General features: G+C 52.7%; 1 protein-coding gene across 2 annotated transcripts in view; it reads left to right on the top strand.

The window, feature by feature from the left end:
* The window catches only part of LOC138548087 (cytochrome P450 4B1-like), an 880,410-nt gene that overhangs the window by 648,890 nt on the left and 204,125 nt on the right, over positions 1–27,395 (top strand). For both annotated transcript variants that reach the window (XM_069642254.1, XM_069642255.1), the window contains exon 9: positions 11,689–11,822. In XM_069642254.1, coding sequence (XP_069498355.1) covers positions 11,689–11,822 — 134 coding nt within the window. The remainder of the gene's footprint in view (positions 1–11,688; positions 11,823–27,395) is intronic.

The following is a 27,395-nucleotide window of genomic DNA, read 5'->3' as shown; positions in this document are numbered from 1 at the left end:
GCGGTGCCGGGGAGGGGTTGGGTGATATGGCGCTGTTCTCATGTTGTATTTTGCAAGTGGGTATTCATTTTTGCTGCATAGAAGTGTGTCTTTTGATGACACTGCATTGTTGTGTTTGTGTAGGTAGGGATGCACACATTGTGACACTTCCAGGTGAACAATCTCAGGCTGCTATGGTTCTGACAGTTGACTGTCCCTTAATTCATCAGAATTGTCAGATTGAGTCATCATTGATTGTCAGATGGTATGTGCCAGGGCTGTGTGCACTCCACAGGGGTGTGATTTCTATGTGAAGTAATTAGCCACCAGCTGCGTACGGGCTGCCTCACCCGTGCCCTTTCCCCTCCCATGCGCAGCAGGCGTGCATGTGGTTGGGGATGTGGGGGCACCACCATGCCCACAGCCAGGCCCCGGCGTGTTGCAACATTTTACAGGACACATGCTGCCACTATGATCCTGCACACTCCTGGGGGAGCGTATAACAGCTGCCCGCCAGAACGGTCAAGGGAGTGAAAGTGTGACTTGAGCACTCCGAATGTGCGCTCCACTATGCCCCGGGTTGCAATATGGGCTGTGTTGTATCTTACCTCGGGAGGCGTGATGGGGTTCCGAATTGGCGTCATCATGTGGATGCTCAGAGGGTAGGCACTGTCCCCTGGGGAGGTGGTGATGGGGATCATTAGTGGGGTAGTGACATTACTCTCTATCTGTCATGCATGCGTGTGCTGTGGCATTTATACTCACCAAGCAGCCATGCATCGCCATGCCGCCCAGCTTCCATGTCCCGGTTTAGGGTTGACATCTTGTAAATGAAGCTGTCGTGGGTGGACCCTGGATAGTTGGCATATACTGAGGTGATGATTCCCTTGGTATCACATACTACCTGGACGTTGATGGAATGCCAGTGCTTGCGGTTTCTATAGATGTGCTCAGATGCCCTGGGGGGACGTAGAGCCACATGGGTGCAATCAATGGCACCTAGCACTTTGGGGAATTGTGCCACCCTGTAGAAATCCTGGCTGACAGCCTGCCTTTCTGCAGGTGTTCTGGGCAGGTATATGTGCCTGCGGACTGATGGGCATGCAGTGATGATGGCCAACACCTGGTGTAGGCACCGTGACTGCATGGCCTGTGACACCCCCCCACTATGGCACTTGTCCGCTGAAATGATCCAGTAGCCAAGAAGTGCAGTACATTGAGGACCTTCTCCAGGGGGCTGAGTGCTTGGGAGCACAGGGTAGGTGATGTGAGGTCATCCTCCCACTCACTGACCAGGTCGAGTATTATGTGAGGTGGAAACCTTTACCTCCCATACACCTGGTCATCAGGCATACCAAAAAGGCTGGTTCTGGGTGTAAAGATTCTGGCCCTGACTATCCTCCTCCTCCTCCTGCGGTATCCCACGGCCACTGCTGCTAGGAACGGTATATTCATCCTGGCGTCTGAGCTTGTTTGTTGTTTGCGCACACTTTTATGCTGCGCGGGACGTGCGCCTGCTTCATGCTGGTGTACGTGTTTCCGGATTGGAACTTTTTTTTTGGCGTGTTGTAGGCGACCGTGTAAATCTTCCGCCCACCCCAGGAATACACGTAACACGCTCTCCCAGGCCCAGTCGCATATAAATATTCCCGCCCACCCCAGGAATACACATACCCCACTCTCCCAGGCCCAGTCGTGTGTGGAAGTTCACGCGAACCCCGTAATACACGTACCCTGCTGATATCGCATGTTGAAGTTCCCGGGGACCCATAATACATGTACCCTGCTGATATCGCGTGTGGAAGTTCACGCGGACCCGTAATACACATACCCTGCTGATATCGCGTGTAAGACTACCCGCGCACCCCTGAAATACACGTACCCAGGCCAATCGCACTGCTGAGTCGTGGGGGTGCAGGGAGACATGAGTGGGGGCCTGGTGGAGGGTGCCCCTGGATGCTGGGGGTGCAGGGAGACATGAGTGGGGGCCTGGTGGAGGGTGCCCCTGCATGCTGGGGGGTGGGGGTGCTGGGAGACATGCGTTGGTAGGCAGTAGTGCAAGGTGACATGTGGGTTGGCTGGGGGGCATGGCCATGGTGGATGGGCTGCCTGCGGGACATTTGCAGGGGTGCAGGGTAGTCCCCTGTGGTGTGGGCCGCCTGCAGGGGCCATGGAGGTTGTAGAGGGAACACCTGGGAGGACCCACACGGCCAATTCACGTGTAATACTCCCCGGCACCCCCGAAATACACGTAGGCTGCTGGATTCGCGTGTGGAACTTTCCGCGCACCCGGAGTACGCGTACCCTGCTGAAATTGCGTGTGAAACTTCACGCGCACCGGGAAATACACGTACAAAGGACAATCGTGTGTGGAACTTCCCGCGCACCCCGAAATACACGTACCCAGGCCAATCGCGTGTGGAACTTCCCGCGCACCCCGAAATACACGCACACGCTATTTTTCACACAGCAGGTGTCCGTGTTTGTCGGTACCCCTTTGCACCTCATTTGTCCTAGAGGGCCACAGTATGGATCATTCATCATAGCTGTATATAGGTGCTTTTTGTTAGCGCACATTTTGGCGCACATTTATTTCAGGTGCAGGGACCCTACCGCCTGCTTTCTTGTGGCAGACTTGTTTGGCCCTGTGCACGTCTTTGCCCGTGCACCGGTTTGCCCTATTCAATTCCATGAATACGAGTTGTAGGCGAGCGTGTGGGCGTTCCGCGCACTTGCCTCCTGTACTTCCCCCGGGACGCCCATATTTTCATGCGTTGTTCCTCATTCCGAGTGTTACGCCCCGTGTTACGCCTACTTTTGTTATATGCGCCGCGCTATGTGCGATTTCGCTGTGGCCGTGGCGCACGCCGTTGGATGACCTGTGCGCCGGCGTGCGCCGCGCACTTTTCCAGCGCACATCCAATATTTTTCTCGCGCATGAATCGATGTACGCTGGTTTCCCTGCGATTTTCGCTCTTGCACTGCGATTCGCACGTTTTGGCACCTCTGCGCCGGAATTTTCAGCGCACATTAATTCCATGAATCGGCCTGTTTACTTCCAAACGAAGGATAGATCGAAGCTATTTTAAGACACATCTGTTTTTTCGCAGCAGCTATCCTTCTATCATGCGAATGTCTTTGATTAATGACCTTATTGGAACGCTTGATAGGGGTTTTATAGGATCGTCTAGTAGCAAAAATCTCTCTTATTGAAGACATTAATAAGGAGAAAGCTTGCACTATCTCAATCTCTACATTGGCATTAAATGCCTGATTTGCTTTAGTTAGATTCTGCCTATGCCATTGTATACAGTTGTTATCTTCGTTGAGATAGATATTGCCATTTTCATCATACTCATTAGGTTTGCTTTGAACGTCAAACGTTTTAAGCAGGACACAAAAAGGGAGATGATCGCTTTCCTCCCATGGAACAATGGCCATGTCTGCAATCAATGTGAGCCCAGAGCTGTTTGCAAACACATATGGCCTCATTAGGACCCAGGCGGTAAGGGGTTTACGGCGGCGTAAACAGCGCCGGCCCTTACCGCCTGATTCCGAGGTCCCTTAGCGCCATGGAGGTTTTAACACCTGCTTTTAGCAGGTGTTAAAATCCATGGCGCTAAGGGACCTTGTTGTTAATTACGCCACCGTAATTTACGGTGGCGTAATTAACGCCTTCCCCACTCCCATGGGAATGGGGAAGGGTAAATAGGTTAATGGGGACTTACCGCCCCACTCACCTCGGAATGGGGCGGTAAGTCCGCCAACCACCATGGCGTAAACATAGTTTACGCCATGGTGGTAAAGGTACGACCCAGGCGGTAACTTACCGCCTGGGTCGTAATGAGGCCCATAGTCTATCATCGATGCACTTCTCCCATGGACATGTGTATATGCCACATGAGCATCGCCTGGGCAAATACCATTTAATATGGTAAACCCATACTAATCCAGTAACTTGGGCCAGGGTTTACCTTGGCGATTGGTAGTGAAACGGTTGGACGCTGCTGATGTCACACACATATTAGGGTCTAAATTCGGTGTTAAAGTCGCCCATGAGCCAAATAGGAAGGCAATGAGAATATAATTTCAAGGTTTTTCCCACTAGTTTCACATTTGCTACTGTCGTCACATAATTTGAAGGACCATAAATATTTACCAACAACACCCTCAGCCGTGCATGGGAGACAATCACTGCCTCTATTGTGTTAGTAGTCTCCCTAAGGACTTCGATATTCCATGGCTGCTTTACAGAAATCAGGAGACCACCTTTAGGACGGCCTCTCAGCCCCTTTGATGCCGGTTGTTGAACCGTATTATGACCATCAAATTGGATATCCTCTACCACCAAGTTTCCTGAAGTACGATGACAGTAAATGTATCAATGTGTGTTACCAGTCCATCGTCACCAAATAGATGGACAAAAACATGCGTGTTCCAAGAGCATACTACATTGACATCATTGAGACTGAGAGGTAGAGTGTTGTCTAAACGCAAATGGCAACCATTGCCAAAAGCCGGTGCCTGTGTTATCCACAACACCACCCCTCGTCAGGCCTGTTGGTTTGCTTGGACTTCGTCCAGACTCGCCCTCAGCTATAAAATTGCCATCTTGACTTAGTACTATACTGCCACTCCGCTGGACTCCCCCAAGGCCAGTTACAGTGGCAGTCGTAGTGAGAGATTTATACTATTCTGCGCAACAGCAGTGATATGCCTAGGCTTAACTTGGGGAATCATCACTATTTTGCAGGTATAGCCCAGCCTATAAAGTTCGTCCTCATATCTAAGTACATAGTCCAAAGTGGCCTCAAGGTTGAACCACACATTAGTGATATATTCTTGAGTGTGTTCAGCCTGTTCGACAATCTTGATATCTTCAGAGGATATCCCCCTCGAAGGCACTGTCTGATAAATGGACAGCACTGCTGCCCTTTTGTGTGGCGGAAGAGTATCAATGCGGGACATCGGTTTGAGTTGCGATGCCTTAAATAAACCAGTATTTACAGTATCAGCTAGTATGGGGATAGGTATGATAGGGTTCACTATATTAGCTGCCCACATATCTGATAACTTAGCTTGTATCTGCGGGCGTGTATTGACTGTACATTTACAGTTACATTGCGTGAGATTCCACCAGCTCCACATTAACTGACCTATTATTAGAAATAGCATTCGCTGTTGTGCGTATGCCGTATGCCGCTACTGACGTAGTATTAGAAATAGCATTCGCTGTTGTGCGTATGCCGTATGCCGCTACTGACGTAGTATTAGAAATAGCATTCACTGTTGTGCGTATGCCGTATGCCGCTCTAAGGGATAGGGGTATCAAGCTTTTTAGGCAAATCACTGACCAGACTAGCCGAGATCAGAGGGGCCTGTTCAGTACTCAAAGGTTCATGCACAATCTCATTACGCATGCGAGATTTATTAACCACCGCACCTACGTTCTTACGTGATCTTAGGCGTTGTGTATACATAAATGCTTGGGAAGTAGCTTTATTTCATACTTTCCAAAATGGCCTTTATTTACTTTCCAATATTTGCCATATTCATCCTCATATCCGCTGAGATATGTAGGTTACAAGATGTCTTCTGTTCATCAAATTTGTCGACCCTAGTTTCTAACGGGGCCGTATTTGTGCTTTGATCTTTAATCGTTTTACGATTCCGATTAAAGCTCTTGTGGAGGAGCACAGATTGCACATCCAATTTGTTTTCAAGTCGCTCGCATTTAGCGACTAAAGGTGACTACACATTGTCAAGTGCCCAAAACATATCATTTGACGTCATACTAACCGAGCTGTTTACACTTTTATTGGGAATGTCAAATGTACCGGCAGGACCTTCGATTATACCAGCACTATCATCCAAATGCATTTTCTAGCGCTCACATTCTACCATATCACCAACAAGACAATCCACTTATCCTTGTGTTTTGTCAATCTGTTGATCAAAGAAGGTAGAGGTATCAATATCTAGGTGGCAAGGGGTGGATAAAGTGTCTCTTATATCACCCATGTATTCAGCCACAGATATGTCGATGGATAAATCTAATTTATTTGTAGGTTTCAACCTACTAATAATGCAATTCTGCATCAATACAACGGCAGACATTTCCCTGGTTCAAGCATGCATTGGAAGAACATGTTTTGCGCTATGGTAATTGTTGCCCTCGTATATAACACTTGCACTGGTCCAAGGTGTCTGTGAAGAGGACCCAGGTATTCTTCCCTTGCACAGAGGAAATGGGAAACGGGGCCTTGTTAACACGGCCAGAGAGCTTTTCCCAAACAGAACCTTACAGGCACAAACACCTTAGAAAGCCCAACATACAAAATAGGGGAACCAATCCAAACTCACATCTGTTGAAGACCTATATTTATAACTAAGTAAACGCTGCCAAAAGCCTAGTTGGCTTTAATAATTCCCTCTGGTTTTCTGCACCCTGTAATAAAAGGTGAGGTGCACTCCTTGGGGTACAAATGCTCAATATCAATATCAAAAATGATCTTACCAACTGCTCATGATAGGCAAGGCTAAGGGCGCAAATATGGGAAGAGTGGCAACAAAGAGGTGGAGAGGTGGGAGGAATTAAAGGGGCACCGGCCCATTAAATAAAATGAAATGGAATTACAGAATTGGTGAGAGTGAGCGGTGGGAATTGTCTTTTCGATATGCTCTGAGCAGTTTGTCTTTTGTGCAGGGTAAACACAAGGCTGTTCGTAACTTGCAGCCCTTTGACATAGCCACCACATGTGACCTTTAGTCGTGGATCGACCTTTTCTAGCTCCTAAGTGGGAATCTAAGGTGTAACGTGATATCCTGCGCGTTGTATAGGGCCTCTGTCACTCACAGGTTTGAGACTACAACTCATGATACCTCGAAATCTCACACCAGCCCAATATAATGGCAACAGCTGTTGGCTTAAGGTTCTTTTATGAATAGTGTTTCATATTAACACCAGGTCATGCTCAATGGATTTTTAACTGCAAACACTGAGATTAAAAATAGCATATTACCTTATTTCAGTCACACCAGACTGACTGACCTGAGGTCTGTGACATGTCCAGTTGCTGTCACTAAACTCAACTTAGGGAACACACCATTAGACCTGTGTGGGAATTCGCAATTGGTGCATGTTGTACATATGGGGCCTCATTACGACCCGAGCGGTAAGGGATTACCGGTACCGGTAAGGGCACTGGTGCCGGTAATCCCTTACCGGCCAATTACGAGGTCCCTTTGCGGGTCCCTACCATAACAGCTGGTTTTACCAGCCGTTAAGGAAGGAACCCACAAAGGGACCTTGGAGGTAATTACGGTGCCGCAATTTGCAGTGCCGTAATTACCGCCTTCCTCATTCCCATTGAACCCTATGGGGGCAAGAATAGGAATGGGGAAGGGCCTATGGTGAATGGGGAATTACCGCCCCGCCAACCTTGGAATGGGGCGGTAATTCCGCCATTCATCATGGCGGAATCCGGCATCAACCATGGCGCTAACAGCGCCATGGTTAACGCCTGGGTCGTAATGAGGCCCATGGTCCTTTTCCACATTCGAAAACGGAACGTGCGACCAATTTGTACGTATGGTCATTTGTTTCTGTCAGTAAAGAACTCATTCACTATCATCTACATTTGTTGGTGCGGTTGAATGTACCAATGCCTGAACCTATGCAGCTTGCTCAATAAGAGGTTTATCACGATTGAGCCCTGGGTGGGAGACCTGATGCAAGCTTCGCCCCCGATTTGGCTGTTCTGGTTTGGGGTCGGTAGTGGCAAAGCTAATGGAGATTTTGAGATTCCGGGAGATTGCAGACACCACTGTTCACTAGAGCCAACACTCTTCAGCCTTTTTCTAACGATGCATGTGTTTATCTGATGAGGGTTGGAATAGATGTTCGCCAAATTGGAAGAGTTGATGTTCCTCTTTCCCTTCTGACCAGTAATGCACTGATCTTGAGAAGGATAAAGGATGACCTAATCAGACCCTTCTGGGTTTTTGAGGCATACTATCACTATGAAAAGTTTAGGATCACCTCTACCAAGACAAAAGTGCTTTTAGGGGAGCCTTTACCGCTAGTTTCCTGATACGATTATAGGATCATCAGACAGAGCAGGAAGCTTTAAGTTCTAACATATTGAAGACATTTACAGTGACATCCGCATGGTCAGCAGAAAATTGATAGATTGATGCACAAGTCACTCTTTTCAGGGCATAACAGGGAAAAGCGTTGCTGGAGCAAATTGTGTGGAAGGGAAGACCACTGATGATTGCCAGAAGTAGGGCATTTAAATCACTCCTGAACTTACGGCATTGAGTGTCATATGCAGGGGCAGCCCAATATTGACAGATTGATGCACACGTCACTCTGTTCAGGACATAACAGGCCAAAGCATTGACTGGTGCCCCATAGAGGAGCACATTGAATGGGTGGGAAGACCACCGATGACTGCAAGAAGTAGGGCATTTAAATCACTCCTGAACTTACGACATTGAGTGTCATCTGCAGGGTCAGCAGAAAATGGACAGATAGATGCACACGTCACTCTATTCATAGCATAACAGGGCAAAGCGTTGGCGGTGCCCAATATGGGAGACAATTGTGTGGAAGGGAAGACCAGTGATGATTGCCAGAAGTAGGAAATTGGAATCACTCCTGAACTTGTGGCATTGAGTGTCAACTGCAGGGTCAGGCGAATATTGACAGATTGATGCACACGTCACTCTATTCAGGGCATAGCAGGGCAAATCATTGGCCGGTGCCCCATAGAGGAGCAAATTGTATGGAATTGAAGACCACTGATGATTGCCAGAAGAAGACATTGAAATCAATCCTGACCTTATGCCATGGAATCCCAGTCTAGTAAGAATGTAGGATAAAAGCATAATAGGACAGGCAGAGTTAAAAACAATGTTATTATAGCTCCATATTTGGGTCACTTCAAGCCACCCCCCTTTTAAATCAGCAATATTCAGGAGCCAAAGGCCCTGGATGGAGCCACTAGGCTGCCCAATCTTAGTCATATTTAACTATTGCTGGAGACATTGAGCCGGGCAATGTTATGGGAGTACTCATAGCTCTCCTTTAGTAGTGATATAGAGAAGGAAGGTCATGTCTTTGGGCACAAAGGAAACAGAAGTGATGGTCGCAATTAGCAAGAACCATAGGATGGAACTGGATTTATGTTTCAAGTGAGACAAATTGGTATCTGCTCTGTAGACGTACAGGGATGAGTAGCGGCTAAATTGTCTACTCAGTCCCACACTACTACTAATCCAGCAGTGATTCCAATCATAAAGTGAAACCGGCAGAGCCCGATAAGTATACTTCCATTGCCACTCTTGGCATGCCCTTTGCAAATACCTTTTTCTCTTATTTTTAGGTCTCACCATTGTTGATCCAAGCTTCTTGGTGGTTTTACTGGGTTGAGTTGGTGTTAAAGCATTTCAAATCAGTGGTTGCCAGTCGACTAGGCACATCGCCACATGTCAAAACGTTTTGAAGCGGTCCACAGGTGCGGTTCAGGCTCTGTAGTAATAAACTGCTTGATTGGGTGAAGCAGGCAAGCAATGGGCCGAATCTTCATCTTGAATCAGTCAAGTCAGATCAAGGAGGTTGAACGGCAAGCTGTGGTGCTTCTTCAGCAATTGGCTCGGAGGTGCTGTGGCACAGGAAGAGGATGGGTGAGTCAGCAGCTCAACAGCAGTACAGAAACAGTGAGTGTCAACAGCAGATACTATTGCTTTCAGCAGCTCGAAAGGTGTCTTGAAGTGGATCGAAAACACATTTAAAAAAGGAAATCACACCTTGAGCTGTCCCTTGACATTCTGGTTCTGGAGTGACCAAATCCAGGATCCCTGCGGTGCAGGTGAGTACTTTCTTTCTGCACCTCCAAGTCAGGAGGGTGGCAGGGCATACTTGCTGCATTCTGCCACCTCCAGGGAGCACGGTTCTGGATACCCATGTTCTAGTTGCAGTAGGCCTGGTACAACCAGCTGGTCACCCCAGAGCTTCCCCTGGGATGCGTTGGGAGCAGTGCTTGCCTCTGTCTTAGAGATGTCTGTCTTCACTTCTATTTTGGAGGGCTTTGTAATGGACTGTATACCCAACAGAGCTCCAGTGAATCCTCCTGAGTGTCAAGAGATGAATCAACTAAGGGTAGGATTTCCTTCTCATTATGAAGACGAATTGTTATGGCGGCTTGGTCTGAATAAGCCTCTTGCCAGGTGTCAGATCCAGGCTACTATAACAAGTGTCCTTTGCTATCTAATGTCATACCGAGTCCTTTGTCTGCAAGAAATGGAGGGAGGTAGGAAGTGCCTACTATAGCTCTACCTACTTCAAAAGGATTATAGTGATCTGAATCCTGTTGTGAGAGTGTTATGTTGGGACTATCTTTAAATCACTCTTTCCCAGTGGACCTCCTGGCAAGAGTTGCTGTGCCCTTAAGAAAGGTGTCACTTTCCGGAGGGCATACAAAAGAGCATCTTTCTGGGTCACAGATGGAGGTTGTGATGTCAACCAGGCCAGAAGGAAAATATACAACACCATCATGACTAGAGCACTGCTAACAAAGCTGACACTAATAAGACCTCCAAATTCTGCAGCTATATAATTATGTGACCCCAGGAGCCACCAAGCCATCATCAACATTTACAGTTTTACATGTCAGTAGGCTGACTAAGATGCACTATCATTATATTTGAATCAAGGTGCAGATGATTAAAAAGCCACCTTGGCCTGTTTTAGCTTTTTGTTCCAGCAAGCAGCTGTCTGGAAGGCACACATTACCTTTGAACTTCCCTGCTTCTCCTGCAGGGCAGTTGCTGGAGACGGTCACAGCAGAGGGACGCAAATGCACTATGATTTTGGCATGGAGCATTATGAAAGAGGGATCTGATTAGCAGACCTCCATTTTAGAAACCTACCTACAAAAATAATGCAGACTGCCCTGTCTCAACAAATAGAATTCTGACACAGCAAGAGGAAGCCTAGGGTGGATGCCTGGAAATATTGAACTGTAAGGAACTGCAAATTCAGCTTGGGTATTCCCGTTGCAAAGACTGCAACAGATTCATGGCACAAATCAGAGCCATTTACATGTTGCTGAACATGATGACTTGTTTCTCGAGTGTGTAAACCATTGCTAAAAAATACACAAGAAGCTCCCACCTGAGAAAAATATACAACAGACCCAGGAATAATGTTTAGCATATCCAATTTAGCTGGAGAGTTGGGGTCATAGAAGAATACTGCATGTGGGGAGGGCATTCCTCATCAGAGGACTGTGAGGTTTACTGAATGTAGCCTCTGGCCCCATCTGGTGGATCATGGTAGCCTGCTAACCTACGCAGGCTCATGTTTATTCATGTATGACTTTAACATCAATTGTTGAGGATTTTGGATTTGCACTGATTGCTTGATCTATTTGCTTGTTACAGGATCTTTATTTGTTATGGGATATGACAGCGTTTTATGGGTATTATAAATGTTGTTGGGTACGCAGTAAGTTGTTAGTTGATGACTTGTGGCACTCAATGTATTTGTACTGAGAAAAGGCCTTTAGCAGATGATATTCAGAGATGCAGACATATTTGGTGAATTTGTAGGCAGCCTAGAAGACTTCTGCAGGATATTATGACTGACTTTTGCAAGAGTATGTTGCTTGCTCCAATGCTTTTTAAACCATAAACTCTTTGCAGGGATGATTTAAGTAAGATGACCTACACCACTACGTGCATTAAGGAGAGCCTCCGTCTCTATCCACCGGTGCCTATGATCGCTCGACAGCTTAGCAAACCAATCACGTTCTTCGATGGACGGACATATCCAGAAGGTCAGTTTACTCTGGCTCATGAAGCCATACGTTTAGCTTATGCAACAGTAGACAAAGTGTATTTCTCCACGAAAAAACAACCCTTGTTTCCAATACTATGCACACAGGTCTAGCAGCAACGGCTGTCAATTTTTCTATAATGGAGGTATGATATGATATGATATGGCATTTGTAACGTGCCTATAGACAAGTGTTTCCAGGCACTTCTAAATACCCATTCTAGATCCCTTTCTTGCTGTCTTGTTTAGAATGAGGATGTCCCTAATTCCATCATTGTTTAGCGTCTCGTTTCAGCAACCCACTATGTAATGATTGAGCATAACAATGAGATTTACAATCCATGATCTTTCCCCCTGACACCATGCATTACTGCTACTCGCTCCAGCAGAAAAACCTGTGGATTACGACAGGTGGCATGGCGGTGCCCTTAGGACCCCACACTGGATTCGGCAGATTTATTGTATGGCTGCTCCTCAATGCCAACCTCAACATTTTGGTGGTGCAGTAAATCTGTCAGTAATTCCATCACTTCCCAAAAAAGTAGCTGTAACAGAATTTTTGCCACTTTTTACCATACCACCAAATGGGACTATTATAGTGTTCAGCCTTAGGGCACCAATATACATGGCTTGTCTTTATATATTATGCTAAGTTAAAACTGACCCAAGCACAAGATTTACAAAATAGTTACAGTGACCAATCCAGATTTTGCCATATAGTTAACTCTTCCGTTTGATTGTTAGATAGATGTCTGTCAATCTCATGGGCCCTGACTAAGGAGCACCCCATTGGGCAGGCATCTGCTATTCTCATCCGGTGCACATTGCACCAAGGCCTTTGGGCCTTTTACAGGGTGGGTGAGATATGCTGCAAGAATTTCAGATCAAGTTTCAATGACACCGTGTTGTTGGCAATCTGATATCCGAGAAAGCCGATTGTACAGCTCTCCGCAGTCATCGCCTAATGAGAACACCATGACTTGAACAAAGGAACCTCTATGCACATTACTGAAGAAGAGTTTCAAATTACTGAAGGTGTGTGAGAAAAGAACATGTTTTTTTTTTTTTACCAGGGGTATTATCTATGGTTTAAGGGAGAGTCTGAAGTCTTTTGAGGACCCACAGATTGGCAGAGAGCCAGGGTAAAACAGCCATGCAGCACCAGGGGGAGAAGGCGGGAATGATAGTTTTTCTGGCTGGTTATGTGCTTCGCCTGTTCAGCAAGAAGTGGCACTGCCTGAATGCTCGATCAGGCACAGGAAATCACTTCTCTAGCCTTTCATGGGCACTTGATAGTCTCCACCATAGCAACCAGCGAACGGAAGCGGCCAGACTTTCATAGCTTGTTCGCCTTTATCCACTAGCGCTGGACTTCAATTAAATCTATCTTGCAGTAGCTGTTGGGGAAATCTGATTGTCAGGCAGTGAAATGTCACTGGATTTTGGCATGTGCTCAAAGGTGGGTGTTCATAACCTTCCCGAAGGCTTTAACTGATTATGACAGATTGGAAATAGGCCTGTGTTTTGCCCTATGAGCCGGGAGCAGGCATGGCATGCTTCATGATGGCTCTATAACATCCCTCTCTGTAGAGATGAATTTAAGATGACTCTGAGAGGTATACAGCATGAGGTGGCTGCTAGTTTGCAGATGGTGGCTTTTCATAGGTTCTGTGGGCACCAAGTGGGACTGAGATGTGCCGTGACCTCCAAATAATTGTAGTATCTGTTTCTTGGTGAAACACAGCAAAAAGCGCAGTTGAGGTCAGAGGGACAAATACAGGGGCATGACCATATAGAACTGATTAACTCAGTTTCAAGTTATGCCGCACGCCTAGTCTAGCATCCAAGGCCTAGCGTCTCAGGAGGTGATGCAGGCTGGAGCCTAAGTACACTGTAGTACCCAAGCACCCACAAAGGAATGTCCACACACTATCAGGGTAATTCATAGAATTTCGCAGAAAAGTGTCGCAAGCGGCTGGCGCAGAGTGTCCGCGTGCGATTGTCTGCGCCAGGCGCGTGCGCCAAAACCGATTTCCGCGCACAGCGTATTCATGGATTTTAGGCTCCCAAACCAGCCGTGGCGCAGAGTATCGCAGCGACCCTGCAGCAGCGCCAGTAACGCCCCCAAGAACGCCCTCACGCAAGGAAAAGCCATCAAAATCGCTAAATCATCGCAAAGGGCTGCGCTAACCCTTGACCAGTTTACAGGGCTGCCAAACAAGGAACGCAAAGCGGGTAACGTTCATATCAGGGGTACGCGGGAAGTTTTACATGCGATTAGCCAGGGTAAGTGTATTGCAGGGGTACGGGTGAAGTTTTACATGCGATTAGCCAGGGTACGTGTATTACAGGGGTACGCGGGAATTATCACATGCGATTTGGCTGGGTACGTGTATGACAGGGGTACGCGTGACGTTTTACACGCGATTAGCCAGGGTACGTGTATTACAGGGGTACGCGGGAATTATCACACGCGATTTGGCTGGGTACGTGTATTACATGGGTGCGGGGGAATAATCACACGCGATTTGGCTGGGTACGTGTATTAGAGGGGTGCGCGGGAATAATCACACGCGATTTGGCTGGGTACGTGTATTACAGGGGTGCGCGGAAAGTTACACACGCGATTAGGCTGGGTGGGTCCTCACAGGTGTTCCCTGTACACCCTCCACGGCCCCTGCAGGCAGCCCCCAAAACAGGGGACTACCCTGCACACCTGCTCATGTCTCCCACCCCCCCCCCCCAGCAGTGTGGGGCACCCTCCACCAGGCCCCCACTCATGACCCCTATCACCCCCACCCCCCAGCCACCATGGGCAGCCCCCACCAGGCTCCCACCCATGTCTACCACCACCCCCACTCCCCAGCACTGTGGGGCAGCCTCCACAAGGCCCCCACTCATGTCTCCCACCCACCCCACCCCCCAGCACTGTGGGGCACCCTCCACCAGGCTCACACCCATGTCTACCACCACCCCCACCCCCCAGCCACCATGGGCAGCCCCCACCAGGCCCCCACTCATGTCTCCCACCCACCCCCACCCCCCAGCAGTGCAGGGGCAGCCTCCACCAGGCCCCCACTCATGTCTCCCACCCACCCCAACCCCCCAGGCACCATGGGCAGCCCCCACCAGGCTCCCACCCATGTCTACCACCACCCCCACCCCCCAGCCACCATGGGCAGCCCCCACCAGGCCCCCACTCATGTCTCCCACCCACCCCCGCCCCCCAGCCACCATGGGCAGCCCCCGCCAGGCTCCCACCCATGTCTACCACCACCCCCACCCCCCAGCACTGTGGGGCAGCCTCCACCAGGCCCCCACTCATGTCTCCCACCACCCCCACCCCCCAGCCACCATGGGCAGCCCCCACCAGGCTCCCACCAATGTCTACCACCAACCCCACCCCCCAGCACTGTGGGGCAGCCTCCACCAGGCCCCCACTCATGTCTCCCACCACCCCCACCCCCCAGCCACCATGGGCAGCCCCCACCAGGCTCCCACCCATGTCTACCACCACCCCCACCCCCCAGCAGTGCAGGGGCAGCCTCCACCAGCCCCCCACTCATGTCTCCCACCCCCCCCCAGCAGTGTGGGGCACCCTCCACCAGGCCCCCACCCATGTCTCCCACCACCCGCACCCCCCAGCCACCATGGGCAGCCTCCACCAGGCCCCCACTCATGTCTCCCACCCACCCCACCCCCCAGCACTGTGGGGCACCCTCCACCAGGCTCCCACCCATGTCTACCACCACCCCCACCCCCCAGCCACCATGGGCAGCCTCCACCAGGCCCCCACTCATGTCTCCCACCCACCCCACCCCCCAGCACTGTGGGGCACCCTCCACCAGGCCCCCACTCATGTCTCCCACCCACCCCCACCCCCCAGCCAGCATGGGCAGCCCCCACCAGGCTCCCCCCCATGTCTACCACCACCCCCACCCCCCAGCAGTGCAGGGGCAGCCTCCACCAGGCCCCCACTCATGTCCCCTATCACCCCCACCCCCCAGCACTGTGGGGCACCCTCCACCAGGCCCCCACTCATGTCTCCCACCCATGTCTACCACCACCCCCACCCCCCAGCAGTGCAGGGGCAGCCTCCACCAGCCCCCCACTCATGTCTCCCACCCCCCCCAGCAGTGTGGGGCACCCTCCACCAGGCCCCCACCCATGTCTCCCACCACCCGCACCCCCCAGCCACCATGGGCAGCCTCCACCAGGCCCCCACACATGTCTCCCACCCACCCCAACCCCCAGCACTGTGGGGCACCCTCCACCTGGGTCCCACCCATGTCTACCACCACCCCCACCCCCCAGCCACCATGGGCAGCCTCCACCAGGCCCCCACTCATGTCTCCCACCCACCCCACCCCCCAGCACTGTGGGGCACCCTCCACCAGGCCCCCACTCATGTCTCCCACCCACCCCCACCCCCCAGCCAGCATGGGCAGCCCCCACCAGGCTCCCCCCCATGTCTACCACCACCCCCACCCCCCAGCAGTGCAGGGGCAGCCTCCACCAGGCCCCCACTCATGTCCCCTATCACCCCCACCCCCCAGCACTGTGGGGCACCCTCCACCAGGCCCCCACTCATGTCTCCCACCACCCCCACCCCCCAGCCACCATGGGCAGCCCCCACCAGGCCCCCACTCATGTCTCCCACCCACCCCCACTCCCCAGAAGTGCAGGGGCAGCCTCCACCAGGCCCACACACATGTCTCCCACCCACCCCCACCCCCCAGCCACCATGGGCAGCCCCCACCAGGCTCCCACCCATGTCTACCACCACCCCCACCCCCCAGCAGTGCAGGGGCAGCCTCCACCAGGCCCCCACTCATGTCCCCTATCACCCCCACCCCCCAGCACTGTGGGGCACCCTCCACCAGGCCCCCACTCATGTGTCCCACCACCCCCACCCCCCAGCCACCATGGGCAGCCCCCACCAGGCCCCCCACTCATGTCTCCCACCACCCCCACCCCCCAGCAGTGCAGGGGCAGCCTCCACCAGGCCCCCACTCATGTCCACTATCACCCCCACCCCCCAGCAGTGCAGGGGCAGCCTCCACCAGGCCCCCACTCATGTCCCCTATCACCCCCACCCCCCAGCCACCATGGGCAGCCTCCACCAGGCCCCCACTCATGTCTCCCACCACCCCCACCCCCCAGCCACCATGGGCAGCCCCCGCCAGGCTCCCACCCATGTCTACCATCACCCCCACCCCCCAGCCACCATGTGCAGCCCCCACCAGGCTCCCACCCATGTCTACCACCACCCCCACCCCCCAGCCACCATGGGCAGCCCCCACCAGTCCCCCACTCATGTCTCCCACCCACCCCCACCCCCCAGCACTGTGGGGCACCCTCCACCAGGCTCCCACCCATGTCTACCACCACCCCCACCCCCCAGCCACCATGGGCAGCTTCCGCCAGGCCCCCACTCATGTCTCCCACCACCCCCACCCCCCAGCCACCATGGGCAGCTTCCGCCAGGCCCCCACTCATGTCTCCCACCCACCCCACCCCCCAGCACTGTGGGGCACCCTCCACCAGGCTCCCACCCATGTCTACCACCACCCCCACCCCCCAGCCACCATGGGCGGCCCCCACCAGGCCCCCACTCATGTCTCCCACCCACCCCCACCCCCCAGCAGTGCAGGGGCAGCCTCCACCAGGCCCCCACTCATGTCTCCCACCCACCCCCACTCCCCAGCCACCATGGGCAGCCCCCACCAGGCTCCCACCCATGTCTACCACCACCCCCACCCCCCAGCCACCATGGGCAGCCCCCACCAGGCCCCCACTCATGTCTCCCACCCCCCAGCCACCATGGGCAGCCCCCACCAGGCTCCCACCCATGTCTACCACCACCCCCACCCCCCAGCACTGTGGGGCAGCCTCCACCAGGCCCCCACTCATGTCTCCCACCACCCCCACCCCCCAGCCACCATGGGCAGCCCCCACCAGGCTCCCACCCATGTCTACCACCACCCCCACCCCCCAGCCACCATGGGCAGCCCCCACCAGGCCCCCACTCATGTCCCCTATCACCCCCACCCCCCAGCACTGTGGGGCAGCCTCCACCAGGCCCCCACTCATGTCTCCCACCACCCCACCCCCAGCCACCATGGGCAGCCTCCACCATACTCCCACCCATGTCTACCACCACCCCCACCCCCCAGCACTGTGGGGCACCCTCCACCAGGCTCCCACCCATGTCTACCACCACCCCCACCCCCCAGCCACCATGGGCAGCCTCCACCAGGCCCCCACTCATGTCCCCCTGCCCACAGGCCCTGACAATCCTCAAGCATGGGCCTCATGGCCAGCCACCACAGCCCAAAGACACAACCAAGTATTACATGCGCCCATGATACTACTCCAATGGAAGCAATGTAAATCAACACATGTGCCTCACACACACACAATGGTTGCAAGTGAACCTGAAAACCCATATCATGACATGCATGAAAACAATGAGATGAAACCACACATTGAAGAATGAAAAAATCAAAATAATGTATTAAAAACAACAGTAATGGCAATCAAAATTAAACAAAATACACAAGTAAAAAAATAACAAAATTAAGCTGGCTGTCCCTTTTCAAATTAAAATCAATAAATGATAATCCAAAAAAATTTCTTCCAAAGTTCAAGTCCATAAAAAGGAAATGAAGGGAAAAAAGAAATAGAAAACCATAGCTCCATGGAAAAAAATATTCATAGTAAAGAAAATATCCAAATCCAAAGTCCAACTATGTACAAAGTATTCAGGGTCCATCATCCCAACAGAAGAAATGAAACCTACCAAAAAACCTATCTAAAATGGAACTTTATACAAAAGGTGGAGCAGTGTCCGTCGACTCCAAATAAAAATAAACTATAAAGGAAACCTATCACTAAATAACTATATATAATGGCGGCGGGCCAGTGCAGCGGCTCACTTAGTGGTGTTCCGGGCCAGGGCATCATCGAACTCCTCGTCTATGTCCCGGAGGCGGTCCTGTTCCATGGCCCCGAGGGTCCGCAGGGACGCCGACATATTCACCTCCAACTCCCTGCGGATTGCCTCGAGGCACTCGGCCCGCCTCAGGGCCCTCCGCATGGAGTTCTCTGCCCTGACCATCGTGAGCCGCGCATCTTCCGCCCGCCGCCGCTCCGCATCTATGGCGTGGCCCAACCGCTGCCACACGGAAGACACTTCCCGTCCAGGGTCCCCCTGCCCTCCGGCTGATGCCTGCCCCTCCGATGTTGAAGGCTCCGAGCTATCGTGGCTCCCACCTACAGCCTCCTGCTGCTGCAGCTGCTGCTGTCCATGTGCCCTGTCCGATGGTGCCTGCACATCCTCCTCCAGCTGGGGTGCAGTCGTTGATGTGGCCACCCCTGCTGGACGTCCGACTCCCGACTGTGGCAGGGATCTGTTGTCCACCAGCCTTGCCGCACGGTCGGAGGCAGCTCCACAGGGCACCCAGGTGACACATGGGTGGGAAGATGGCATGGAGGACGACTGGGGCATAGGGGGTTCCGTGGAGGAGGTGGTCGGAACAAGGTCCAGGAAACAGAGGAATCCAGCCCTGCTGAGCTGTCCCAGTGGGTCAACGCGGTCAACGAGCCATGCGAGAAGACGTGCAGACTCATCATGAAAAGACTGCAGGTCAGCTCGCATGGCCCGTTGACGCAACGCCACCCCACCCTGGACAGGCTCAACCTGGTGCAGGATAGCCACATCCGCAGGGAGAGGAAGGCCAGGTGTTGTAAGCCAATCCCCTCCCTGAGAACGGGTCTGGAGGTAGGCATCCCCGCTGGTGCAAGATGATGCAGTGACAGGAGCAGGGACAGGATTGCACACAGGCACCTCCGCGGCGGCCTGTGCTGCCTCCTGTCCCTGATCCTGCACTGCACCACTAGCACCAGTGGAATCCCCACCTCCAGACCCCGCCTCTGTCGCTTGCACGGCCTCCTCCTCCTCCAAACTCCCCACCAACCTGGATGACTCCGTGCCATCTTCCTCCGTTGGGCCCTGTGGGGTCCCAGCTGCCCCTTCTGCTGAGTCCAACTCCAACCTCCGCCTCTTGGACCTCCCCTCGGCAGCTGCGGCCTGGGACACGGCACCGGACTCCTCACTCCCCGACGAGATCAGAACCTGGGAGGGGATCCGGGCCTTGCGTCTCCGGCTGGTGGTGCGACCCCTGCCGCTGTGCTCCACAGCTCCTTCCCCGCCCTCTTCATCAGTTGACGCTGCAGACAGGGAGAAAGAAAACACAGACATCAGGGCACTGTACAATGGACTCATACACACATGACAGTCATACATGAGTGGCATTGGTAAACCTCAGACATGGCATCACAATCCCCAACACACATGTCATTTCAACTTGCACACATGAGCCATACCACAGCCATATTGCAACAGCCAGCACCATCCATTCACATACAACAGCATGAGCAGCCAAAGGTCATCCACACATCACATGCAACATAGGGAGTACACTACACATGCACACACACCACCAAACTTGCATGCATGTGTACACCTCCGCCAACTGTCGCAGTGTTCCGATCGACATCCATGTCACACCTGACAATCATTCCTCCACATCCTGTGCCATGCAAGCCCAAACACACAAGCACCATCCATGTGTCACACATGAGACCCCTCGCATGTGTCACCCTCACGGCCCTGTACGCCCCCCCCTACTTGCCCACATAAAAATACATGTTCAGCCTGCACACTCCTGGCACACCACACGCACAGCTTACAATCAGTATGCATGTACACTTACCGCTCGACTCCAGACGGGTCTGCCTCTCAAGGACCTGGACGTGGAGCACTGGGGATATGCGTTCCAGGACGCTCATCTGATCTTCCGACAAGTGGCCCTGGCGCCCATTAGCATCCGCTGCCTTCAGGAGGCGCCGGGCCTTGTTGAGGGTCCTGGACCTGAAGTCCTCCCAGCGCTTCCTGACACGTTCGTAGTCGCGGACTGCCACCTCCTCCGCGTTGATGGCAGTCACGATGTCCATCCAGATCCGAGTCTGTGCTTCCTTGTCGGCGCGCAACCTTCCAAAGAGGGCATCATACTGCCCCAGGACATGCTCCACCAGGACACCAACTTCGGTGGCAGTGAAGCTGGTGCCCCTCTGCCTCCTTGGCCGGGGGTTACCACTGGTGCCAGATGTTGCAGTGCCCGACATGGCAACCCCAGAGGCAGGAGTGGGTGGGCAACTGGGTCCTGGGGCTGGGCTGTGGGGCGATGGAAAAGCAGTCGGGAGTCTTCGGTTCCAGCAGGGGTGGTCACAGCAACAGCACCCCTGGCTGATGTGCAGGCAGCAAATGTCAGGGCACGTGGGCAGCAGGCAGTCAGGCAGCAGCAGATGGCAGGTGGGAGCGTGCTCAGGGCTCTGGGGGGCAGTAATTCGGCCTTCTGGGCAGGAGCGTGGTCTTCCGTGTGTGAACGCGTGGCCAGCTTGATACGGAGTGATTTTGCATGTGAAAATCCAGCACGTCTGCGTGTAATTCGAGGAAAGGCCCTTAGCGCGTAAGCGCGTCAGCACACGTCTGTACATTCATTGGCCCAAAGGCCACCAGCGTATGCGCGTCTATGAAGTCACGTGCACGTTGAATATGGCACACGTTTGAAATGTTGCGTGTTAAAAAAATGAAAGACACGTCCTAGTGTCAAAGCGTGTAATTGGTGGAAATGGCCTTAGCACGTATACGCGGAAGTGACAAAGCGTGTAATTGGTGGAAATGGCCCTAGCGCGTACACGCGGAAGTGACGCTGGACGTGTGGGCCTGCATAAAAGGTACGTGTAGAACACCATTTCCTTCTACGTGCTTTTCGTGGAGAGCGAGTGGGTGAAATATGTACTTCTTGTCGTTTCACACGCGATTTACTTCAGAGCGTTTCAAGTTCGTACTCCCTGTTACCTCTGACAGCTTTTTCTCTTTTTTCTCTTTTTCTGGTTTTCCTGGGCCTGTTCCCTCAAACAGCGTTCCCTTCTACTGTTGTCCTGTCTCCTCAGACAGCGTACAATTCTTCTTTTGGCGGGGGTGTTGCCAACGCGCACACGCGCTTCTTTTTCACGCTCTTTTTCCTGGCAGACGGTGAGTCACGCACGTATCTAACATCTGTGCTTGCCCCGTGTGTAGCCTACCCCTTCAGAGGTCATTCTAGGCTGCGTGTGACACACATACCTTCATTCTTGTGTTACTGGGTGCCACAGCGTAGTGCAGGTTTTTTTTTCCGCACACGTGGTCTAGGAGGGGTTGCGTGCACGTTATCTCCCTTTTTTGGGCTTCCTGTGCGTTGCGTGACCCGTCATCTTTCCCCAGGGGTCACATTCAGCCTTGCTAGAGCACTAGGGTACGATTACCACCTGGTACCCAACCCCTTTGACCCCCAATTGCCCAGGACAATAGTTTACAGCCACTCCCATACGCACATTAACATCAGTGCCATGCTTGGGAGGCGAGGAATCCGTAAGGATGGCAAAGGTGGACGAGCCACAAGTGGTGGCCGTGGTGGATCCGGTAGGGGACGTGGTCGTTACTTGCAGGGTGACCCAGTCCCCCCATGTGTGGAGGACCAGTCAAGGGCACCCATAATCCCCCCCGCCCCCTCTGGTTGAGGGTGATGTGGCTGACACCATCCATGCTCAGCCCTTGTTGGACCAGCCCATTGTGGCACCAGACCTGGCTGACTCCATGGCTGACTTCCAGGTCAGCAGGCCTATGACACGTGCGCTGGTGCACGTTGATGTCATCAGGCCACATGGATCAGGGGCAGCAAGGTCATCTGCTGCCCCAAGTAGGCAGGGTGGAGAGGCTGCAGGGGCAGCTGTGGCTCCATCCACCCCAGCTCTCACACACCCAGCCAGGACAGTGTCGGTCCTAGTCCATCATGCTGACATTCCCCCTGACACCATTACACTTGAGCCAATGCCTGCACCAACTCCCATGCTGAGTGTGCAATCCCACACTCCTGATACAGAGTCCACCAGGGCTCCTGCCCCTAGTGTCCAGAGCGGCGTAGAACACTCAGGATCACCACCACCTTCCAAGTGGAAGAGGAAGAGTGCTCGTCCGGCACAGGCTGATGCCCCAGACACGGCTACACAGTCCGGCCCGTCGAGGAAGCCCAGCTTCACGGATGCCGAACTGAATGCACTTGTCGAGTATGTGTCCGCACATGATAACGAAATGGTCATTGTTGCAGGATCCAAGACCACACCTGCACAACGCCAGGCACACTGGCAGACCGTTGCGGACATCGTAAGTGCCCTTGGAATCGTGAGGCGCACAGCCAATGATTGCTATAAGCGCTGGAATGACCTAAAGCGCAGGGCAAAGAATAAGCTGGCCTCAAGTCATGCCGCAACTCTAGTGACTGGAGGTGGCTCTCCAGTAGAAGACATGGAACTCACTCCACATGAGTCAGTCGCTGGGACCTACGTCACGGAGGAACAGATCCAAGGCGTGGGAGATCTGCCTGATTATGAGGCATTGTCCGGTGAGTGCACATGCATGTGTGTGTCATCCATGTGCATGGTGTGTGTGTGAGGGCTTCTGTTTGTGTGCCAGGTGAGGGTGTGTGCGCCTGAGTTGTTTGGGTCACCCATGTGCTTCATGCAATACATTCTGCGCAGCAGCATTTGGCCATAGCAGTATCCCTTCTGCCAACAGTAGACATGTAGCCCAACAGCACGCCAGTTGCCCTTGAAGTGTCACCTTGCCACAACATTGTTGCTTATTTTTCTCTGTTCATTCAGGCAGATTGTTTGCATTCCACCACTTTTACTAGGCATTTTTCAGTCCTCTAGTCACATGTCTGACATGGCTATGGTAAAGTGGAGTGACTTTGTTACCTGGATATCATTTGTTTAGACATGTCCCTGTGCAATCGGACCATTTTGGACTGGCAGCTCCAGGTGAAAAATCAGACCTGTTTGAATTAGAAAAGCTATTACATCAGGGAACTGGACTGAATGAATAAGTGCTGCCCTCCTCTCCATCTTCACTCAATAGCAATGGTACATGCCATCTGTGTGATGGCATGTGTATTTCACCTGGCAATCACAGGCCAATGTGTGATGCCACTGCTAGGCAGCATGCAGCAAATGTGTTCATCTTCCATCTTGGTGTCATCAATGTGTGCCATTTGCCTCCCCTTCATACGCAGTGAGGGTGCATGCATGGGAGGGTTTTAGTCATGTGGGACATGTGTCAATCAAGTACTGGTTCTGTTGCTTCTCAGCCCTCATTGTGTGCCATGGTGCTAATGCCTGTTTCCATTTGTTTTCTTTTATGTCTTTGCAGGGGAAGACGCACCTGATAGTGCTGGGGTTGTGGAGATGGTGCAGACCCAGGAGGGGTCTGAGGGCCGACCGACCACCAGTGAGGGACGTGGTGTGGTGGTGGTTGAGAACCCACAACTGCTGCAGGTCGTGCTCTCAAGGGGTGTCTCTGGCTGCACCTCCCCCGAGCTGTACTCAGGTGTTGATTCGGATGATGAGACCTACGTGCCGTCGCAGGTGAGTGGTCCTGGGAGGGATTCTGTTCTGTCCGACCCACCTGCACCAGGGTCAGAACCCTCAATGGGGATGTCAGTGTTAGCAGCTACGCCTTTGGTGGTTACGGATGCAGGGTCACACTCTGCGACATCTGATCCTGTTCCTGGGCCAGCAGATCAGAGGGGGAATGCAGTCCTGCAGCCTCAGGCAGTGCCGGCACAGCAAGGCGCAGTTCGCCTTGCCCCAGACAGGTGTGGTGCCCGCCGACGTGGTGGCCGTATCCCACCTGGCAATACCGCATGGGAGCAATCCATTTACGGTATGGCAACCCAACAGGCAGCATCATCAGAGATGATGGCTCAGGCCATGGATAGGGTGGCCACTTCCATTGTCCCCCCCGAAAGGCTGATGGAGCGACTACAGCAGGCAACCGACTCCATCTGCCAGTCACACAGGGAGGACATGTTGGCGTCCAACAGGGACAGGCGGGCGCACTGGCGACTCTGCAGGAAGCCATCTCCATAGAGTCCCAGGGCCACAGGGAAGCCCTGAGGCTGGAACTCCTTCACCTCAGGACGACTCTTGTTGAGCTTGAGGCTTCAACAAACCGAAGGACAGAACAGCAGCTGGAGCGTCTCACCCGTACGCTCTCAGCTGAGATGCAGGCAACTAGGGCGGAGGTCCGGGCATCCCGTGAGTTGTTGCATGGGGACCTCCGCACACTCATCCTCCAGAACGAGACCTACCACACCCGCATGCTTGCAGCCATGGAGGAACAGACTAGGGCCTTGCGTGGGCTGCCTCCCATAGTGCCACCACCTCCGGATGCAGCTGCACAGGGTGAGAATAGCGACAGCAGTGATACTCCCACAATAGGGTAGCCGTGTGGGCCATGAGCCCATGGAGGTGTTTTTTTTTCGCAAGATCCACACAGGTGGGTTTTGGTGTGCACCCTGTCCTCGGACCTCCTGGGTGGCCTCCCCAAACCCCCCCGGGCCCATTAATGGCCATTTTTGATTTTTTTTTTTTTTTTTTTGGGACAGTGTGTTGCCTTGTGTGGCTCCCGTGGGCATACGCTGCATTGTGGCTGGGCACATGCAGGCTTGGCATGTATTTGGTTCAGATGCTTGGGTTTTTGTCACACACACCCCTCCTGCTTCCCGTTTCCATGGGCTTGCAAAGGGTGTGCCCAAGTGACATTGACATACATGGTGACATTGGACTCCCACTACATGTGTGGGTAGTCTAGTCAATACTGTGTATACATTCCTAGTGCATATTGCTGTTGTGTTGTACACTGCATGTTGCATTGATGTGTAACTCATCATCCATGTCTACCTCCTAATTTGCAGGTCCTTTCCTCATGTCTACACAAGGCCCTCTACTTTGGAGATGGAGTCCATGTTGGCAGCAGTGCACCTACAACTCTACATGGCGGCAACACTGTACAGTTGGAAGTGGTGGGAGTGCAGGCATTTCCAGGTGGTGACACTACTAATTCCTTACATTCGTAATGTCATGTTAATGGTAGTTTTGAGGGTCAGTAGCTGATAAGTGTTATTGCTAAATACCTGCTCAAGTGTGTTGTTAGTCCTGCATTACTGTGAGCATTTCATGTGTCGCGAGTTTCAATTAGGGACACTGTACTTTGTGACACTTGTGTCATGTTGTGGGGATTACTTTGTTTACCCGCACATTGCATGACAAGGCATGGTGTGTCGTGTGGCGGTGCTGGGGATGGGTTGGGTGACATGGCACTGTCCTCATGTTGCATTTTGCAAGTGGGTATTCATTTTAGCTGCATGAATATGTTTTTTCACGAAACTGCATTGGTGGTGTATGTGTAGGTAGGGATGCATACATTGTAACACTTCCAGGTGAACAATCTCAGGCTGATATGGTTTTGACGGTTGATTCTCCAGACATTCAGGATCATTGTCAGGTTGAGTCATCATTGATTGTCAGATGGTATGTGCCAGGGCAGTGTGCAGTCCACAGGGGTGTGATTTCTATGTGAAGTAATTAGCCACTAGCTGTATACGGGCTGCCTCCCCCCATGCCCTTTCCCCTCCCATGCGCAGCGGGCGTGCATGTGGTTGGGGATGTGGGGGCACCACCATGTCCACGGCCAGGCCCCGGCGTGTTGCAACGTTGTGCAGGACACATGCTGCCACTATGATTCAGCACACTACTGGGGGAGCGTATAACAGCTGCTCGCCAGAAAGGTCAAGGGAGCGAAAGCGTGACTTAAGCACTCCGAATGTGCGCTCCACTATGCCCCGATTTGCAATGTGGGCTGTGTTATATCTTACCTCGGGTGGCGTGGTGGGGTTCCGAATTGGCGTCATCATGTGGGGGCTGAGAGGGTAGGCACTGTCCCCTGTGGAGGTGGTGATGGGTATCATTGGTGGGGTTGTGACCTTGCTCAGTATCTGACATGCATGCATGTGCAGTGGCATTCATACTCACCAAGCAGCCATGTATCGCCATGCTGCCCAGCTTCTAGGTCCCAGCTTAGGGTGGACATTCGGTAAATGAAGCTGTCGTGGGTGGACCCGGGATAGTTGGCATATACTGAGGTGATGATTCCCTTGGCATTACATACTACCTGCACGTTGATGGAATGCCAGTGCTTGCGGTTCCTATAGATGTGCTCAGATGCCCTTGGGGGACGTAGAGCCACATGGGTGCAGTCGATGGCACCTAGCACTTTGGGGAATCGTGCCACACCGTAAAAATCCAGGGCGGCAGCATGCCTTTCTGCAGGTGTTCTGGGCAGGTATATGTGCCTGCAGACTGATGGGCGTGCAGTGATGATGTTCAAGACCTGGTGTAGGCAGCGTGACTGCGTGGCCTGTGACACCCCACCCACTATGGCACTTGTCCGCTGAAATGATCCAGTGGCTAAGAAGTGCAGTACATTGAGGACCTTCTCCAGGGGGCTGAGTGCTTGGGAGCACAGGGTGGGTGATGTGAGGTCATCCTCCCACTCACTCACCAGGTCCAGTATTATGTGTGGTGGAAACCTGTACCTCCCATACACCTGGTCATCAGGCATCCCGAAAAG

The sequence above is a fragment of the Ambystoma mexicanum genome, chromosome 1q, assembly GCF_040938575.1.
Source record: "Ambystoma mexicanum isolate Mex_15411 chromosome 1q, UKY_AmexF1_1, whole genome shotgun sequence".
NCBI lineage: Eukaryota > Metazoa > Chordata > Amphibia > Caudata > Ambystomatidae > Ambystoma > Ambystoma mexicanum.
This window is presented reverse-complemented; position numbering and strand designations above follow the sequence as displayed.